This window comes from Dufourea novaeangliae, unplaced genomic scaffold, assembly GCF_001272555.1.
Source record: "Dufourea novaeangliae isolate 0120121106 unplaced genomic scaffold, ASM127255v1 scaffold343, whole genome shotgun sequence".
NCBI lineage: Eukaryota > Metazoa > Arthropoda > Insecta > Hymenoptera > Halictidae > Dufourea > Dufourea novaeangliae.
Genome location: NW_015374236.1, coordinates 860,138 through 880,661, shown reverse-complemented (window position 1 = coordinate 880,661; position 20,524 = coordinate 860,138). Strand labels below are relative to the sequence as shown.

General features: G+C 41.0%; 1 protein-coding gene across 1 annotated transcript in view; it reads right to left on the bottom strand.

The window, feature by feature from the left end:
* Positions 1-20,524, bottom strand: part of LOC107192469 (neurobeachin) — a 321,694-nt gene that overhangs the window by 77,058 nt on the left and 224,112 nt on the right. Inside the window, exons 3-24 of the mRNA XM_015581727.1 lie at positions 10,886-11,012; positions 10,713-10,813; positions 10,481-10,576; positions 9,993-10,114; positions 9,332-9,458; positions 9,143-9,262; positions 8,872-9,018; positions 8,460-8,567; positions 7,555-7,695; positions 7,327-7,472; positions 6,888-7,101; positions 4,850-5,072; positions 4,617-4,759; positions 4,327-4,517; positions 4,143-4,251; positions 3,983-4,064; positions 3,597-3,913; positions 3,306-3,527; positions 1,411-3,202; positions 1,098-1,263; positions 878-1,031; positions 582-761 (exon numbers count right to left, since the gene is read on the bottom strand). Of these exons, the coding sequence (XP_015437213.1) occupies positions 582-761; positions 878-1,031; positions 1,098-1,263; positions 1,411-3,202; positions 3,306-3,527; positions 3,597-3,913; positions 3,983-4,064; positions 4,143-4,251; positions 4,327-4,517; positions 4,617-4,759; positions 4,850-5,072; positions 6,888-7,101; positions 7,327-7,472; positions 7,555-7,695; positions 8,460-8,567; positions 8,872-9,018; positions 9,143-9,262; positions 9,332-9,458; positions 9,993-10,114; positions 10,481-10,576; positions 10,713-10,813; positions 10,886-11,012 (5,028 nt within the window). The remainder of the gene's footprint in view (positions 1-581; positions 762-877; positions 1,032-1,097; positions 1,264-1,410; positions 3,203-3,305; positions 3,528-3,596; positions 3,914-3,982; positions 4,065-4,142; positions 4,252-4,326; positions 4,518-4,616; positions 4,760-4,849; positions 5,073-6,887; positions 7,102-7,326; positions 7,473-7,554; positions 7,696-8,459; positions 8,568-8,871; positions 9,019-9,142; positions 9,263-9,331; positions 9,459-9,992; positions 10,115-10,480; positions 10,577-10,712; positions 10,814-10,885; positions 11,013-20,524) is intronic.

Genomic DNA, 20,524 nt, shown 5'->3' with positions numbered 1-20,524 from the left:
TCTCTTTGATATGTAAAGTTTTATGTTTCATTAAACTACAAAATACACAGAAATGTAGGTGTACAAAGAATTAACCCAAAGCATGACCCTTCTATTACATTGCTGATCTAGGTAAACTTTGTCTTTCAAAACTTGAAACAAATCAAAATTGTCTACATAATATAACTGGTATGAAGTACCAATTGTAAAAAAAGTACATAGCACTATTGGAAACAGGATAAAAAAATTACATCTATAATGAGAACAATGAAATATCACTACTATAAAGGAGTCTAAATTACGAAAATACGAAAGACGGGATCAACCTGAAATTGGTGCTTGTATCATCTGTAACAGCTTCATTGATTGCAAAAAGTGCATCAACACGATGAATCTAATTAGTGTGCATCGCAAACATTTTATATAATAATCTTCAACAATGTTCTGTTTCGTCTTTAAATGCGATGTGACTGCGGAACACGCGGAACACGAATCTTGTGAACTAATTCTCAAGATAATGTCAGAGGGGAAATCTTTATAGTGTGGTAGGAGTAATGTATCTGTTCGAGAAATTAAAGTACTACGTGGACGATAATACAAACCAGTCGTAAACACTGCCTTAGAATACCGCCACTAGACATATTCTTCTCAGCCTCCAGTTCACCAAAATTTAAAGAGCTGGCGAAGATAAGTACATCAGCCATGTTGACTAGTCTTTGCAGAAAAGAAACTGCTACCTCAATTGGCATCCCCTGAGTCGGTTCAATTACATCCAATTCGCTCTATGAATATGCAAGCACGAATTAAAAGAAGAACTTCCGTAAAAGAAAAAACTTTCACCCGGATACCGCTTTTCTATGTAAGATATAAGGATAATTGGGGAGCATATTATACATACATTCGGCGAGGTCGCTGACGCTAGAAGGGGTAATAATCCTCCGCAGGCGATTATTAGATTGTCGGCCAGTTGCGAAATGAGGTGAACAGTATTAACAACAAAAATTGCATTCTCGCTGCTGTTCACAAAATCCAGCACTGACTTCGTGGAGTGGCTGAAGCACAAGTATTAAAAAAGTGTCATCACTTACCATATATTATTATCTATTTATTATTCGTACCTTCGCCAGACTTGAATGTCTGTCTCTAACGAAAAGAGGACATCCGAGAGTAATCTCTGATGTATGTAGGACCATTTGAACTCTGGTATTCTGAAAGGAGGTCGTGTCGGTCCTGGACTAAACATTGGTCTCGTTGAAGGATTACCTTGTTTGGCTCTTTTTGATTCTACAATAAAAAAAACAATGATTGTAAACACTCATAGAAAGGATTAAGAAACTGAAAGATTCACAACTTGCGTATAATGCTTCAAAGGATCTTGATCCCGAGAGTTACAGTCCGAAACCGATAAGATCAACAGTTCAGACTTCTTACCAAAATGATTGGGGTCCACTTGCGTGGATGTTGAGGCACTCCTTGGTCTTTTCTGGGGCGACGATGTTTTCCGCAGGGGTACAGGTAAAGAAGGAGGTTCGTTATTGTTTGCGTTCTCGTCAGCGGCCGTCTCGGAGGGTACAGCCGGCAGGCTGGATCTGCGATGGGTATCTACGTGATCGAGGGTTACGTCGTTCACTAACGAATTGTCCCTCGTAACCACAGCAGGGCTAACGATTTGAGGCACACCATCGGGCATATTTTTATTTGCATCACAGACCGTAGATATTGTTGGAATTTGCTGCTTAGGATTTGGCACTTGCGTCACATTATCTACAGAACTTTGTATATCGCTATTACTACAAACACTATCTGTTACTTCTACCTCGTCAGTTCTCACTGGAATGTCTGACTTATTATCACTTACGTTAGTAGAAATAGTGGACGGCTCACTTGAATGTTTGTCAGTTACCTTCTCGTCGTCGTTATCATTAATAACATCACTTTTATCCTCTGTCACAGAGTCCGTGGTGCATTTCTCACTAATTAACTCGCTAGTCACTACTGATTCCACTTTCGCATCTTCTACGTCTACCTTCTCCTCGCTGGTCTCGGTACTTTCTATTACGCTAGTTGAGCAATTGGGATTCTTTGAGTTCTCCTCGGTATCGTTCTCGCCGTTCTCTTCGTTCTCACCGTTCTCACCGTTCTCACCGTTCTTATCGTTTTCGCCTTTCTCGCCTTTCTCGACTTTCTCGTCGTTTTCGCCCTTCTTGTCCTTCTCGTCGTTCTCAGCGTTCTCGCCGTTCTCTTCATTCTCGCCGTTCTCCGCGCCAGCAGCCGTCTTCTTCTTCGGACTCTCAATGTCGTCGTTGACGCTGACATTGTCTTCGGTCTTCTCTGCATCCGAAACCTTGCTCTTCATGTCGCCTAGATTCTCTTGATTCTCCGTTGGCGTTAAGTACGCTTCTGAGGTATCACTGTCGATTATCTCACGGTCGTTCTCCAATTGTAGTTTCTCGATGTCCTTGATAATCAATGGTTCCGGTGTCAGGCTACCGGAACCAGTGTTATCTGTAACAACTTGTTCCACCGTAGCAACGATTTCCGTCGGAGTTTCATCCGTTGTCTCGGTTTTCTCGGATGCTTCCGCTGTACTGGAACCAACATCGTCGTTATTTGTGTCTTCTACTGCGTTAGATTTTTCTTTCGTTTCTTCGGTTTCCGTAGAAGCTACAGCCTCTTCTCGCGATTCAGCTTGTGGAGTGGAGTCAGACGCAGTCGCGTCATCTTTAGTCGGTACTTCTTCTTCATTCTGTTCATCCTCCTTTTTGCTTTCCTCTGGTTGTTCAGCTGGAGAGGGTTCAGGAACGGGCTCTTGGGATTTCTGCTCCACTGGGTCTTCGTCTTTCTTCGGAGCCTCTTGAACCACCATCGAATCTGGACTAGAAGTTTCAATTTTCTGCACTTCGCAGTAGATATCGCTGGAGCTCTCGATCGATATCACTTCACTAGTCTCTTGTGTCGTTGGTATGGATACTGCCTCGCTGTTGGCCTCCTCGAGAATAGTTGGTGTGTCTGTATGTATTTCTCGAGCTGTCGTCGGCGTCTCGGGTTTGTCGCTTAATCTGGAATCCAGGGAAATTACTTCGCTCGATTGAGGGGTGTCTGGGGCCTCGCTGTGCGACTTTACGATCGCTGGACTGCCGTCGCTTTCAGTGTTATCTATGGAGTTCAGGTCGCAGCTGCAGGATTCTTCCAATCGGTCATTTCCTTCGGATGCGTCAAATTCCTGAAGAATATCAGATTGAATTGAACAAAGTAATCGAAAAATTCGATATGTATTATTCCATTTTTAATAAATGAGTCAATTACTTGGGAGAAGATAGACCAACCTTATAGTTCCTCTCAACGTGTTGGGCATCATGGTTTTGTTGATTGCCCCATGGCAACGGTTTGTTGTACCCATTATTTCCCGAATGCTGTTGATCCCAGCCCGAGATTGTGCTGATTGGCCTCTGCTGTCTTAACTCTGGGTCCGTAATGTTATCTGATCTCTGTCTTTCGTAATGTTCGTACATTTGGGCGAACTGAAGCTTGAATTCCTCGTAGGATACCTAACGATCCAAGATGATATGTGAATGCACGCGGTATGTACGATGAGATGTCGGTTTACGGTGATTTACCTTGGAATGTACAATGGCCAATGTGTCCACCCATACACGCCATCCACCGTACTCGTGCTTGATCGCGTGATGCAGAAGCATACGGAACAACGAGTACACCATATCTGAGATCTTTTGCTCCTCTGTATTTTTCGGGTGGATGTAAGCCATGGCTATCAGCCATTCTTGCCACACGGACATTTGTAGAACCGTCCGTCGATTCTCGCGATTATTGTTGCAGAGTAACGTCATGTCCGAGAGGAACAGCTTCTTCACCTCCAACAGTTGTTCCGTTTGCTTTGATTGTCGAATCAGTGTCGCCACTACTTTAAGTATCACTGAAATCATGCAGAGGATAAGTAGTACTTGTATCCGACTATTCAAAGTGAAGTTTACTTTGGTCTTACTTGGATTCTCTAATCGAGAGTGGGATTCTGGCTCGGGGTGTCTGGCATACAGGATCTGCTGGCTAATGTGTTCCGTCATAATCTGAGGAAATATTATTATAATATAATGTTATGCAAATAAGTTTGAGTAACAATTATTTTCATAAAATAAAAATGGTACCTCGTATAAAACATTGTACGTTGGTAGTGATAGTGTCTCCTCGTTCAACAGCAATCGTTCGGCCAGCAACGTGTACAGGTTGTGGGGGCTCATAACGTCATACTTACGCCTGGAATGAATAAAGAATATAATATGTTTGGTCTACAGAAGATGAATCGCTCTTTTGTAGGATACTTTCTCATACTTGTGTGTACTCCGGCTGAGGAAAAAACCTAACAACTTGAGAGCCTGTAAACGTATCAACTGACTCTCTGCCGCGAGTAACTTGAAAATCGTTCTGACGCCTTGTTTTGCGTCGAACGCAGGTACCATCGACGATGGGTGCTCTGACATTAAAGATATGAGCATTTGCAAAACATCGTGCAAGTTTTCGTCCTATAAAGAAACTTCAGGTAGTTAGTATCGTCGGCCGTTTGCTATAAGGTCAGATCAAATTCGGTGCCTAAAATCAATTCTTCCATGTTGAATTATTACCTCGTGTATTGTCGTCAGATAGTTCAGAATACTTTGCAACTCGTCGTCCTTCACTCCGTTTCCGATCATGATCAGTTGTTTAAGAAATAACAAAATATAAGAGCGTATTGTCAAAATATCCTTCTGTTGGGGTCGTGGTCCATCTGCGATTTATCGAACCGTATAATACAATAATTGATAAATGAACAAATATGGCGGTATTAAAATATTTGATTGTATATAAGAGTACGCACCAAGTCCTTTCGGGGTGATACCACTTTTTGCTCGCGGATTAGCAACCCAGTAATAATATTTAAGCGTGTGCACCGTTTGTAATACTGTGGAGACTCTCCTTACGTTCGAATATATCTGCGTGTCGCTCAGAAACTCTGTGGCCAAGTACGAATAAAGCCGTGTTTGCACCGGCGCCGGCGTATATATCCAAAGAGCGGGATTAAAAAGGACGTGATCCAATAGCTGCCATGTTAGGAATGAAAAGTAAAACAACTACATCACCATAGATCTGCCTGTTCTTCGGACACACCAATCTAGCCGACTTTTATCAGTTCTTATGACTCTCATTCGTAATTCCTGTTCAGTTACGAGTACTTTCGTTACGTTCCCATTTGGAAAACGTTCAACGTAAAGTCGCCGATTGAAAGCGTATCGAGAGGCCAGTTGCAATTTTGTGCTCGCGTGAGTGGAATCTTATTAGGAATTTCCAGTGGGAGAACATTTACAATTGTGCAAGGGTATTGTATATGAGGAAGCACACGAGGAAAGGAACCAAAGAATCGGAAGTGCCAAGAAATTCATTGAAACAATTTCTTACAGTTATAACAAAATAAAAATATCGAGGAGATATAAGACTGATACACTTCATGCACCGAAATCAATACTGAGAATTTGGTAACTGTAAAGGCAATATTGAGACAAATTTTTAAAGTTCACACAGGAATCAATGGACGATTTTCCAAAATTTGTCAATACGTACAATTGAATATTTTTCTTTATATAGACATTTGACACACAATAACCTTTCTTTATTTCATGATTCAGCTGCTTGTCGCGAAATCAAGGATGTCCCAATATTTCGAATGTGTGCACAGAAACAAAATAATCATAAGTAGCTTCCTCGAAGGCAGTATGCATCCCTGATAGAACACGAAGCGTGATATCAAAGATTCCAAACAGTCGAAAATAAAAAAAAAATAGTATTTCCACGGAACGCAAGATTTACAGCGCTTGTCTTGTCTTTCGATAGAAAACTCAGAAAGATCTGTCGCAGCGAATAGAGAATTTCTCAGCGTTGCAAAATAATAGTCAGAAGTTTCCCACGTGGAAGCAGTATAGTATAAAATGAAAATATATATATATATATACATATATTTTGCGTAGCCATATTATGAAATGAGGAAGCCTTAAAAGTCGGTAGATTGCATGCGATCCAAAGATTCGTTTAACATAATACAGTTTCATGAAAAAGTATAACCATGCTTAACGGATCAAACGGTGGAAACAAAAGGTATACACACATACACTAGAAACAGCGTATAACATTCCGAGCATCTATGAGCAGTTCGTCGCGAAAGTTATTGCAACGGATATTATAGAGAATACATAGATACAGAGGAAACCGTACGGACATACATCTGCGTTTCATGGATCTCATGCTCATGCTATTGTACAGCGTGATCCAGAATGGGAATGGAAGCAATTCAGGGGTCACAGAGGGATCGTTATAGATGCATTACAACATACTGGGGTATTGATTTCTCGGGGCATTTTGCTAGGAGATTCAGTTTAGTTCTTGCTAGATATCTTCATGTGTACACACTACTTCTGACGATACAAATCCTAATAACCAAATTCGATGTTCTAATCACGACGATTCGCTGTGTCTTGTTTAGGTTATTGTGATACTTATGTAATTTCCTTAAGTTAGAATCTATTCAGCATGTTTAGGACATACCGGTTAAGATAATACATCAGATGAACATACTCGATCGATTTCCCTTAAGTTACTTCGACATTAGAAAGAAAAGTCTATTGTAATTAGCTCAATAACGGTTGACTTTGTTTTCAATGAACGATTAAATTTCATAATGTTCTACTAAGTTCGTGCAAGCTACACTTCTCAACTTAATCGATCTCTGTAAATCTACTATCTATTCCACTGAATATCACTTCTACTTCCAACGAGTTTACATTCTATCCACTGACAAGGTAACTTTATTCCAGTCAACTTAATTCTAATTCGTATTAAAACCGAACTAATGACTTAATCGATACCTGTTTCAATAACAAGTCGCTGTTCGCGCTGAGGCAGGTCACCAAGTGCTTCGTAAGTTCCAAGAAAGACGCGAGAACCTCCGTGGTCAGATGGTCTCTGCTTGCTCTCTGCAGCATGTAACTAATTACCAAAAATCCTCTGTTTTGTACCATGTGTTGCTGTACGGTCTGCGAACTCTCTACTAGGTCGCAAATAAACCCCAACAGTTTCGAACTGAAATATCAAATTCATTATGTTCATTATTAATTAATGATCGAAACGGAATCTACTGGTCGTTTAGATATTAGTACGGTGTCGCTTTGTTTTCGAAAGAATGATACGAATAGTTAATTAGTAAGTGCCTGTCAGTCACGTTTGGTAACTCCTAGATTTTGTCCCGACAATATCATATTTGGTTCATTAAACGTTAATAGGTTTTCCATTTAGAACTGTATTTACCATAATGTGGGATCTCGTTTAACATCGTTCGGTGCTATGCAATCATAAGGCATATCTAGTTGCGAGAACAAAGGGAACAATACTTGAATGCCGCCAATCGAGTTCAATGTGCTATGAATGGAATGCGTGATGACAGCTTTCACATCCTGGAAGCAGATAATCGAATATTTGATTAGTTCTTTGTGAAATGTTTGTTTTTCGACAATGTCCCAGATTCGGTAGTCGTACCTGCAGCATGAGGGCGTGTGGTGTATGTACAAAATATGAGACGTTGCCTTTCGGTGCACTTTGTAGACACAGTTGAGAATCCGTTGCTACTGGGTTGTACATGAACACAATTGCATTCGACAGCTTACCATCGTAAAGCACCTATAAAATAATATTGTTAGTATTTTCCTTGCGATTTATTTTACAATCATTCCACCACCTTATGTCATAATTAATCTTTGATGGTTTACTGGACGTATAAACTGGCCCTCGTATTATTATTTCTGTTCTGGTTTGTGACTTTTCTTTCTTCTTTGAAAGTAAATTTAACGTGTACTCCCAAAGTTTATTTATGACAACGGAGAGCGATGGTTACATGTTAAGTAGACAAACGTGCCACACATCACAAATTATTTCAACGTGATATTAGTCTATAATAAATTCTCGAGGCGAGTCTGTTTACCCATTAATCGTGGTGTCCACTGCTATTAATAATATCCAGGAGTAACAATCTTATACTCTCTCTATAAACACGAAATACGTCTAACGAAACTTAGCTACTCATATAACAATAAAACCAAGAGGGACTTTTCTACTGACAAGGCTGAAAAGAAACACAAACGCTACCATCTAATTACGACAAAGAAGCATCAGACGAGCATAAATGAATTCGTGGCTGAAAGGAAAGATTGTACGGACGTGTACGAAACAGAGAAAAAATCACAACAAGCAGTCACGCAGTCGATGAATACAAACTTATATGCCGGCAGTAACGTCCAAAGAAACTCATTGTTCTGGGAAAAGATATTCGTAGTGATGGTCGATTATCGGGTAATTACCTCTGACGGGCTCGAACGCAGTAACAGAGTGATTAAACAATGTGCAAATCAAATGTGAACGGGAGAAAAGAAAATAAAAATGCTTACAGTCTGCATACTTTGGTCCACCATGCTCGTGAGCTCCGGCTCATCACTCACCCTTTTGTGATTGTCAGGCAGATTCAGGTAACACTCGTTGTCAAAACGAAACTGACTCTGTGGACAAAGACAAACGGGCCATGTTGAATGTGTAATAGCTCTAATAATAATAAATTCTAAGAATAATTATGTAGACCAGTAAATATGTTGAAAATGATGCATTTTAATATAAAAAAAACAACGAATTACCAAATTTATTTAAATTACAAAAGATATATTCCAGTACTATTCTAGTTGGAACAAAAGTTATCCAGTTTATACGTGTCTAAGCTGTTGAGAAAGCTGTCGGTCTTAATCATCAATGGGTTAATCTACCAAAATTTTCATTTAATACACTTTAAAAACCAGTTCATCCGTGTACCTTATATCCAGGCCCCAGTCTATGCATAGCACATATTTGATGCGTAGTCAGAGCTTCGCTGAACAAATATATCGCGCTCATTTGTCCACAAAACACACGCTCTTCGTCCAGTTCTGGAGTAGCTCCGATGTAACATTTGTCAAAGGGCTAGAAGAAATTAAATGATAATGTAATTGTTACGAAACATATGGCTCGCTCGTTCCATTTTAATAATATGCCACATATACGCGAATGGAATAGCTGGACATATCGGGTCGGTAAATTAACTTACATCGTTTGTCGAAACGAACCACGCCATTTCTGTGCTCGAAGCCAATTGACCGTTGACCAAACATTTAATCTCGCTCTTCGTCCACCTATTATATATGTACACTACGGCGATCATATACCACTGTAAAAAAAATAATTATACTCGAAAAATAATTCGGGGAAGCTTCTCGTTGCATCGAGAATCGCGTACCTTCCGTGGTTGAAATTCATATTTGACACAATGCTGGAAGCCCTTGCCCTTTACTTTCATCGAGGTGAGGACCAGGCAGTTCCCTACGAAATGCGCAGAGTATCCCACTCCCTTGCTAGTTTTAAAACTGGAAAAACAAACAATTCAGACGTTTCAATTTAGATATTTCTCGTTGAATGCCCATATACACGTGTAAAAATCGATTCTCCTACTTCGTAGCCATGAAATGACTTTCGACAGTAAAACGTTACCTATTTCCATAAAGAGAAAATATTCGACGCTGTCTCCATTCATTTGTTTTTTGTTTCGTTCATCGAACGAGGGGATGACAATGTATTTTGTAAATGGGAATAACGGTTTTCAACTGTATGGAAATCGAATTGTTTCCGCGTGAAAGAACATGATTAAATTGGTGTAGGATGGCGACGCTTCAATGGGAGCTTTTTCGCGTGAACTCGGAACAAAGCTGCGTTTAATCAAATTCGAAACGTTCGATCGAGGGGATACGGTGGAATGGGATCATCCCTTTCCCCATCCTTTAGTTTCTTCCCCCTCTCTGTCTCTGTCGGAGGTCAGTAACATAAACGATTCTTTAAGGTAGCCGACCACTTCGGTCGAGGAGAGTGTTCCCGCGAGGGTGCTTGACGTAAAGAGCACTTACCAGTAGAGGTATGGCTTTTCGCGTTCGATATTAACGGAGTTGATGGGGTCCAAACGGAACCACGTGGTAAACGTGAATCCATTCTCGTGCGGCCATCTGGCGAGCGGTGACAGAACGATTGCCTGGAAAAGTTGACGTGAAAATAATAATCAAACATACAATATTACAAAGTTCATATTATAATCTGTATTATAATCGTGATAGGAGAGAATCACAGGTTTCGAACAGGATTTTCAGTGGAAAAACAAAAGTTACAGAGTTTCTGTATGCGATACCGAATTCTCTTTATTTTTCTCAACGAGTCTTAACCGATCTTCGAACTAATACTTTTTCAGATAACCTCGTACTATTCGCCAGGAATAAAACCCGTCGGAGAATCAATACGTCATTCGATTCGACGGATTAAGTCGACGCGGCCGAGGGAAGGATCCAGAAAAGAAGGGGGCAAAAAAGGGCGAGCAGGGGTGTAAAAAGTGAAACTGACTTACCGATCCTTTCCTGCCTGGGAAACTGAAAAATACATCGGGCCCGTTTCGTTGCGGCATTTGACGGAGAACGTTCAACAGCTTCGCCGAATGCCGTGGCTGCGGTATAAACAAAAGAAAATCCCAACGTGTAAGTAGAAAAAATACGAGCGTTAAATATGAGATGTTTTAACGGTCGTCCGAAAGTTTCGTCCAAATGTTCTCTTCGTTTCGTTCGTTTTGTGTCGTTACTCACCCATTTACCCTTCACAGCTTTCATAGCGCCAAATAAAAGTTTTAATTCCTTCACCGTTATGCTGTAACTGGCCAACACTCCGAGCATATCGATGAGTAAATCTGTGTATCGAAACAGGAACAAATTATTTGTCGTATCTCAGCCACCGTGGATCGTTATTTACGTTGACTTACCTGCGACAACGGTTTCTGCGCGCGACAACCGATGCAACACGTGCTCTATGAGGCTTACGTCTGTACACGCCTGTAAATTCCGCACGCTTTTCCTCAGGATAGCGATAAAGACGCTCCATATTTCGGCCTGAAACAGAAATACATATCGGATATGAGATCGCCTGTATTGTCGAAAAATGCGGATATTAAATTGACATAGTCGAGGGAGGGGAGAATTCGCTCGAGAGCGAAACATTTAATTCTATCTCGGCGTTGCCTCCGTGGTTCGGTGGTGTCTTGGATTTTATTAAATTCCTCGGTACAGTCTCCTTGAGGCTTTTGGATTTCTTTTGTTGAAAGACGAAAAATATACAAAGCGTGACTTCAACGATATAGGTACATACGACTTATCCTGTGAAAATAAATCGACAGTAAAATGGAAAATTGAAATTCGTTTTTTTTATTAACATTTTTTTAATATACGCTGGTATTAAAAATGTTTTGCAAACGTTATTTTCCTATTGCAACTGTATATTTGGGTTCTTTTCTGAAGAAACTCTATGTGTCAAGGTTTAATCACTTTTCTAATTAGTCGATACATTAGCCACGGACGCGAACTCAAGACGGACTTGCAGCGCATGGTGCAGTTAATATCGAAACTATTATACCGGCGGCGATAGTTAAAGTTATTCAAGCTTCGCCCAGAGAGATCGGAGATCGAAAGTGAACTAACCGACGAACTCGTGTAATCCGTTACTAATATGCGGCTGAAGTCAGGAAGTCAGATAACCGCGAAGCGGACGGGTCAGAGGGAGAGAGAGAGATAGTTAAGGAGAATTATCCACGGAGTATCGTTGAAATCCCGAAAATGCTGTCGAAATTCTCTAGCGGTTGGTATTCGCGCTACACAAGCCAAAGTTTTAGTTAGAGTTACGGGTATCCCGGGTAATGTAATATTGAGGTTTTTCGTAGCTGCACGAACGTCTTCTGTCCCACGCTTGAACGATGTCGTGATTAAACGTAATCCTGGAAACGGAATATTCCGTCGGGTATTTCGTTCTTAAGCCTTTCCAGTGACGAGGGGAATGAGTCTCATTGAAATAGAAGCGAGGATAAATGGGCGTCGAATTTCGAGTTGCGAATATCCGTGTTCGATGAGATCTGGGTGATGTTTCGTGGAACCACAAGCACAACGCTTTAAATTTGATTTAATATAGCGAAAATTGAGAAGAAATAGCGTTTTTATTACAATGTTCTACGATGTAGGTCACGTCTGACTATGGACGATGTTCTATCACTAATCGAGAGCTGATTACTGATTTATCAGGGAATATTCAGACGTATGGAAACTTGAATCTTGTCTTTGATAGTGCCTCTTATGTAGCAGAAATAATGTTGCTAGCTAGTTTTTTTTACGACATAGTAATACTAAAGAATAGAAATGACTTTGAATGTGTAGTTACGATGACTAGAAATTTATACAAGTATCGTATATGGGCCCCATGAACGTATTAACTGAAAATAAATAAAATAACCTGTGCGAGATGCGAAGACAGGTGCCGAATGACGTCAGTCAAACACAGAAGAGTTATCGGAAGAATAGCACTCATCGGTGTCGCAATGAGCTTTAAAAGCCGTACACCGCTGGCAGCTTTTAGCGTGACACCGTTGTTGAAAAGTAGGTGCCAGCCCCGCAAGTGCGTTTTAACGCGCGTGATGAAATGGACGGTGTCAGGGCACGAAATTCTCACGGGGAAACGAAGTTGTACTAAATCGATCTACATAGTACACTTTAGCATTAGACGTTCTATGGAAATCAATAAGAATTTGTGGTATATCATTAATCTTTCGTTTTAAGAAACAGTACTTGCAAAAAAATTGATTCACCGTAGACACAGAAACGAGCCAGAGGAAATCGAGAAGCCTTTCGAGGACTCTGGAGAACATACTCAAAGAATCCTTGAAGGACTCTCTAATTTATCATTTTGTCGAAGTTCTATACAGTATCACGTCTATTACTTTCTTAATGTCGTTTAATACGTTGAAATGCATTTGCAGTCTTCCTTTCGTCTTCCCTTTCTGCTCAAAACCATCGAAGACGTAAGGTTCCTTTTTCTACCCAACGAGCGTAGTATAACAAATTCGTTGTCAGTAACGAGACCAAGAGGAATAAATAGATTATAACGAGCGGAGGAACAAACGAATATTAGAGAGCAATCTTGAAACAAAATAGTACAAGTACGGAGTTCAGAAACAAAGTCAAATGCGACTAACGTCCAGATGATCTTTATTGTCTTCGAGTATGAAGTCTAGTCTTCGGGTGAATCTCACAAGAAAATAAGAAATCCAAATAATAGGATGAAAATAATTCCAACAGACCTTTTCGATTTTCGTATTTTAATCTCAAAAATAGAATCTCGGTGAATGCAAACAAGTGTTGCAGAATATTTCGCGTCATTTAAAACGATTCGAAAATTCAGAGGAAATCGGATCGTTGAGAACAGGTTCGCGCGAGTGCTTGCAACCCCCTGGCAAATGGATTCTCCGTGAAAGACCGTCAGGATCTTTAACATCAGCTAGAATTTCACCGGTTCCTCTGAGCTGTCTGCATTGAGGTTTTAAAATCCGTCTCACGGACTCGCGACGGGTTAATGTGGATGTTATCAATTATTCTTCGAGGAACGCGCGCGCCTCTGTCGCTTGCATATTTAAGCGCACCTCCGCGGTGAAGTTCTTGATTAAGCATCTCGAGGCACGGATTTAATAACTCTTCGGCCCCATCGTTGCATCCAATAATGAAAGCCGCGGAAGTATCGACTGCGAAAGGAAGAGGAGCACGGAATCGAAGCATCTCTGCAGCTCTGACGTGATTATAGATCTTGACTTCTTTTTTTTGTTTCGTCTCAGTTTCTGTTAATTATATCGTTAAAGAATCAGCGATCCCGCCAGGCTATATGCGCGCCTTAATCAGATTTTTCCTTTCGCGTTTCTGTTCGCAATTTTTCCGATGACACCGTCGGCGATAAATTGAATCGGCGACGACGGGCGTCGTTGACGTCTTATTTAAATCCCGTTCCTGGGCGATTCTTTTTCCATCGCTTATAATCGTAATCTGCAATATTTCTTTTTATAGACGACCGTGAATACAAGAGGAAAAGTCTCGAGGGAGAAGCCAATCCAATTGTGATTGTCAGTTTCAAGGGTTCCAGATGCTTGGGCTTTCTTTCGTCGTTTTGCATATCGCAAAGAAGTTAGGGTTATCGAGAATAATATTGTATAAGTTGTGAATGTGATTATAGTATAACCATAAATTGAGCAGTTTTTTAATAAGAGTAGTTATTTAAGAAAAAGTAGTTGGTCACTTTGGCCTCCGAACGGTTGATACATTGACCAATGTGTCTGATCATAACTGACTACTAATACTTGTAATGTGACAATCTCTTACGTATGGAAAAACTTTTCTCAGACAAAAGTTTCCTCTACTCCATTACACACGAAAATGTCAACTTTTAATTGATTTCGTCGTTAAGTTGCAGTAACGTATTCATTCCCTTCATTACACTCGTGTTTCTCGTAGACGGTCGATTGTTTCGAATATCGTGTCGCGAACAGGACACGGAAATTCAAATATGATTGGAATGTTACTAACAGGGGCCACGATCATTTACAGTTCACGTGATAAACGATTAACTTCGGATGGAACATTCAAACTCGATACCAACGAACCGTGAACACCGTGGAGCGAACGGCGGCAGCCTTTACGACATCCTTCCTTTGGCGTCTGATGTACCTCTGAACAACCGGGTGTATACATATAGCATACTTCAGATTAGAGTCATGAGGGCTCCCGGCGTCAAAGGGAATACGAGGTATACGCGCGCATAAGCGCATGTACAAGAAGAACCCAAGTTCCGTTTGACAGGGTCACGGGGAATGTTTCGCCGCGCATGGATGCGCAGAATATCGCTTCTGCAAATTCCCCTAACCGCAAAGCTTTCTTACCGCCGCTATTAAACTAATTCCCGCGGAAGTTCCAGATTTACATGGGTTTTCAAGCACGAATCTGTTTTACGTTTATGCTCGGAACCGCGTTCACCTTGGTTAAGCAAATATTTAATGAAATATTCCTTCGCACAGGATCATGGTATAGGTGTGTTGGTGCAAAAACATTAATCAAAATGGAAGAATAAAGCAAGCTATAATAAATTTCAATATATTTAGAATTCTTCTTATCATCCAATGCAATTGAGAAAATTCGGTACACGCTCCGGGTATACTCGTGGAATGAAATTTTTTAAATTAAACTCCAAAGCTTACCCCGCTTGTACATTATCCGTATCTCTAGTTACCTCAAATGAAGATCCACAGCAGTACGTTTTTATGGAGAGCGAGTATATACCGCAGATACGTTCCAGCGAAATATTTCATATTCTGAACAACAGGCTGCTGCAAGTAGGCACACAGCGATTTCAATTCTTCTTCTTTTTTTTCCGTCTAAATACCACGCGGTCGCGGTAAATAGACGATTACGCGAGATTACGGTGTTTCATGGAAATATGAGTCTTCGAGTTCTCATGAAGAGGACCGGAACGGGGGAGGAAATAAGGCTGTAAAAAGCGATGAGTTTTTTGGCGAGGCAGAAAGTAGGGGTGGCAAACCGTGAGGTAAATAAAGAGACGGGGGCGTGCACCAGCTCATTTGCAGAAACGAACAAACAATCCCCGGACTTTATCTCGGAACCATTCTCGACAGCGTGCGCGCTACGTCAACGTCCCTTTTAATCAACTTTTTCACTTTAATTGACTTTGCCGGTGATAGTGACCATCCCACTCGCAATCTTCGCCTTCGGTGCATACCGTAACACGAAGGATTTAATATTCGTACCGCGATTTCGCGATGAAAGTTTCGAATTACACCTGACAGCGTACTCTGTGTGAATGGTAATTTACGTCATAGAGATGATTTTAATTGTCCGTCGTAGTTGTATATATAACCAGCAACTGTGTAATAATTGAAAGACAATTATTTGTCTCGGCAATAGCTGTTTGGAAGAACGATTTCAGCAAGGAATTTCTACCGATGATGTTTCTGCAACTGGAACGGTGCTGTTTGTTCTTCGAGAACAAATAAACGTTTACTTGAAGCGATATGCATCCCAGTAGTTTGTAAAGCTCTTGCTGTACAAATGTTTGTACTGGACGCTTTGGAAAAACAAACGTGCGCTCTCTGGACCGAGATTAGCCCGGCACCAAATGCTATCAGAGGTAATTTTTTTTCTGAACCAGAGGGAAATGTTACTGAAATAATTTTTGTGGAATACTTAGGTAATTTTTCTTATCGCCTGAAATATTAGAATACTAAAGATTTTTCAAATTTTTTGGTCTCTGGTTTTTTACGAATAATTGAATTATATATCCTTACGTTTTTAAATGTATTTAGACCTGGGGATCTTTAGAGATTTTTGCTAATTAAGCTGTACAGCAACCCCTAAGTGTTATTTGTGTGTCCAGTATTGACAAATTTTAATTAATATTATCTTGAATATAATATTTCAGACTATTCAATGAAATATTGAAGGCAACGCAGTTTAAAGGGAAGCATAATAATGACGGTACATAATTTTTCCTGCATTTTCGCATCTTCCCCGAGATGAATGCCGCAGTAATAATGAATTCACCTATTTTTCGCTTCGTTTCGCTACGGTACAGTTTTTAATAATCTAGACAGGCAATTATATTACCTAATCCAGTACCTACGAACGAAAACAGTCCTATGAAAATAGCGGTATGAATTCGCGCGCTGTTTCCTTAATTGGAAAATTAATTAAAGACGCACCATTAGATGTAAAAGTGAATTCTCCAACACGTTTCCTTTATCCATTTCACAATTTCATACATTTCTATGCATTTTTGGAATTATAACTTTTCCAATAAAAGTTAGATAAATTCAATTTCGCTTAAATTTCGTGTAAAAAAGGGAAATATATCCTCTGCAAATAAATTCTCTTGATATTTCGAACATTATCCGCACCGTTACGAATTACATTCCCAATGTAATATCAGTATCTCTTCATTCTGTTCCCAAATTGCAATTGAGCATGCAATGGACTCCCAGGACCGTGAATATTTCGTATCGTTTTATATTTGTACGATAAAATAGGGATAAAATATGCAACGTTGCAGCTGTGAATCGTATCCGAATGAATCTCAAAGCTCGCAAGGTTTAAACGGCTTGTTTCTGTCAGACGATCCTTTATACCGAACCCCACTCGTCGCGACAATATCAGGAATTCATAGGTTCTTCTCATGTAAACGACCGCCGTTCGCACGATATAAATCGGTTCGAAAAATAATTTAATTTGCTTCACTACGGTCACGCCGTAATTTTCGTTTTGAACGGAGAACGATTACCGGCGGACGTTCGCGGAATTGATTGCGCCTCTGTGAAAAGTTTCCCGAAAGCAAAGAAAACGAGCGAGTCTTTTCGAGTCGTAATTGCGAGAGTCCGAGTAAAGGAATGGGAATGGTCGTTTCGTAAATGGTAACAATGAAATACCAACCGGTATTATAGACGTCATAACTTGGCGATAGTGCGGAGGCTTGCGGCATTCCCCGGAATAACCAGGAATTGGCCCACCGAGCATGCCGAGCATTCCTCTGCTTGTCTGCGTCCACGACGATTCCACGACGGTGTCGTTGTGAGAACTTTGCTCCGAATCGGTGGGGAACCGGGGTGGTCATCGATATTTCTTGACGCGACCCGAAATTGTTTCTGGTCCGATACACCCCGTCGACACGCTCCGGGACAATTTCCTAATTGCTGCGGCGGAACTATCGAACAGCCCCGGAATGAACTATCGCTCGTCGAGATTCGAACTTCGGCCAAGAAATGGGGGTATCTCGGTTATAAGAGCTTTTCGAACTCTGTAAAATTGAATGTCACGGGACAATTGCGGTTCTGTCGTCGTAGAATTAATCGCGAAGTGTTATAGAACAGAGGTGTGTAATTGCTTTCTATTTATGGAACATTTTGAACATTTTGATTCAGCTACATATTGATTAAATTGCACATAAGACTTTTTCTTATTGTCATATCTTGCATAATAGAGTGTGACGCGTAAAGAGCGAGGTGTAACAATCCACCCTTATACAGGTGTCGATTCACCTGACGCTGCTACCTAATTTACTTGTAAAGTGTTTGTTATATGAAAAAACGTTTCAAACAAAAGCCTCTGTAATTATGGGTTTTTGCACCCATATACCCTAATAGTTTTTTATTCAGCGTTCAACGCTCCTTCTAATTGCAGGATTTTACACATTACAATAAACCAACCTCAAGGTGTCCATATATCGATAAAAAAGCAAAATAGCAAAAAACTTATTACATTGTGTACTCCCCTTGATACCATATAACTTTTGTATAAAACATTTCTTCATGTAACAAACAGTTTACACATTAATTCAGATGGAAGCGGTAGGTGAATCACCCTGTACAATATTAGGTAATCTATCCTGCTTCACAACCTCATATTTGTCATATAAAACAAGAGGCGAGCTTTATTAAGGATCTACCAGTTCAGCTGCCTCGAAATATCCACTCCATGAAATACGTGGTTCTTGTTTAAATCAGAGTTTCTCACTCCCTCTCTCTATCTTTCGAACGAACGAACGAACGAAAGTTCCTTGTCTTGAAACTCGCGGCAGCCAGTTGGAGGCAAACAATCGGAAAATAATACCGCGATACAGTCGATCGAGGCTTCTCGATAGTCCCCGCGAGCGTATTGAACGTTTCATCCGACTAAATCAATGTACAGCCGCGCTTTTAGCGGGGGGCTCCAATTTACGGAGATTGGAAATCCAACCGGGAGAAACGAAAATCGTGTAGAGGCGGGATATAGGGGCGTCAGGGGCTTGTGGAGGGTAGGGGACAGTAGAGGAAAAACGCGATCCGGACGAAAGACTTGAGCGCGAGCGATGTGATAGAATCTAAATTGCGTTTCGCCAAGAGGGAAAACGGTCCCGGGGTCTCCCTGCATCACCGTCATATTTATCTAGCTCCGCGACGGCGTACCCGTGGGCTTAGGCAAATTCCGCATATCGGTTTAGGTAGTTGCGGAGAGCGGCGAGAGGAGACGAGCCACCAAGGTAATTGAAACGTACCAGCCCAGTATAACTCTATTTCCCTTGAGCCAGCAGATGCGGCCCCCCTTCCCTGCACCCTTCCGTCCCACGCGCGCGGACTTTGATGATGCATCGACAGACTAGAAATACTCGGGAAGACCTACAAAATTGAAAATCCAACCACAAATGACGCTGAGCACTTTTCGCGAGCCCGTTGAAAGAGTTCGTGGAAATACCTCTAAAGTTGTATTACCGTTTGAATTGCCCGTTCGTAAATTTCGAACCGGAAAGGTTATTTTGTTCGTATGCTGGTTTTGTACACTTAGTGCAAGAGATATAGTGTGTTCATAAAATCGATTGGTTAAGTTAGATTATTTCTGTTTTGAACACATTGGGACTAAAGGAGTTGATAGAAACAGAAGGTGTGAAGGGTCTTAGACTTCCATCAAGGTTGCACGATCTATCTACATTTTGCTGAAATCTCAACGTTATAAACAATTGAAATCTATAGCTTTACTACCCGCAAAAGAGTTACAATTGGTGACTAGTATTATTTTCTATGGGTGATAAGAAGGACTAGAATGTAGAGGTTTCTGTCACTAGACTACATCTCTACTTTCTCCAGCCTGTTGTCTGCTTGCATTCCGTGCTCTCTTCTTTACGTCCACGGAAATTTAACGAAATTATCGATCGGATTTACAACGCTTTCACCACCATGCAGAAAGGTTTCCACCGCGAACGTGTAACGCGGAGGAAAACGGAAGCCAGGAGTACAATTACTGTCATGTCAGGCGGCAACAAGATAACTTGAAAGACAATAGAACGCCCGGGCGCCTCTGTCAGCCGCGTTCATGTAAAATGAAGACGGCAGAAAAGACAGAGGGGGTTTTGAAATGAGGAAAAAACTACCGGTGGAGGGAAAATGGGATCGTGCCGCGGATTAATGATGCTACTTTCCGAGTGATTGGAACGTGTCAATCAATACGCGACCGGGTAGACACCTGCTATCAGATTGCGCTCATCGTTTTTTAGGATATCTCGTTGTCTGACTCCGGTTACCCTGTGCTCGATTTCCAGAAAGGTATTCCTCGTTATCCCTTTTCTTCCTTTTACACTGCTTATTTACCATCGACGCGTCATTTTTTCCCTCTCAAAACAAAACGTGGCTGATTCATTTGTCATTTTATTCAAATTTTACTTAATCATATTTCGGTTCCACGAATAAAACGCCACTAATGATTTCGATGAGACGGACTTACAGATTTAATTACATAATTCCGTCAAGTTTTTAATTGCATCAGTTTCGCTCAAACGACAACCCTCCCCGGTCTTCCTCCCCCCAAAGAATAGCGCTAGTGTCGAGAAGTTGGAAAGCTCGACGGCAAAAAGTTGTTCCTTGTTAGTATCCTTAATCTGTTCGCGGACAAGTTGTTCACCAGCGCTTCGAGTAGACGCTTAACGAAAGCCTGACGTTCAATTCACCGTCGCCCGAGAATTTCCCACGGGAACTTTAAAAACGATTGGTAAACCTTGTTAGAGG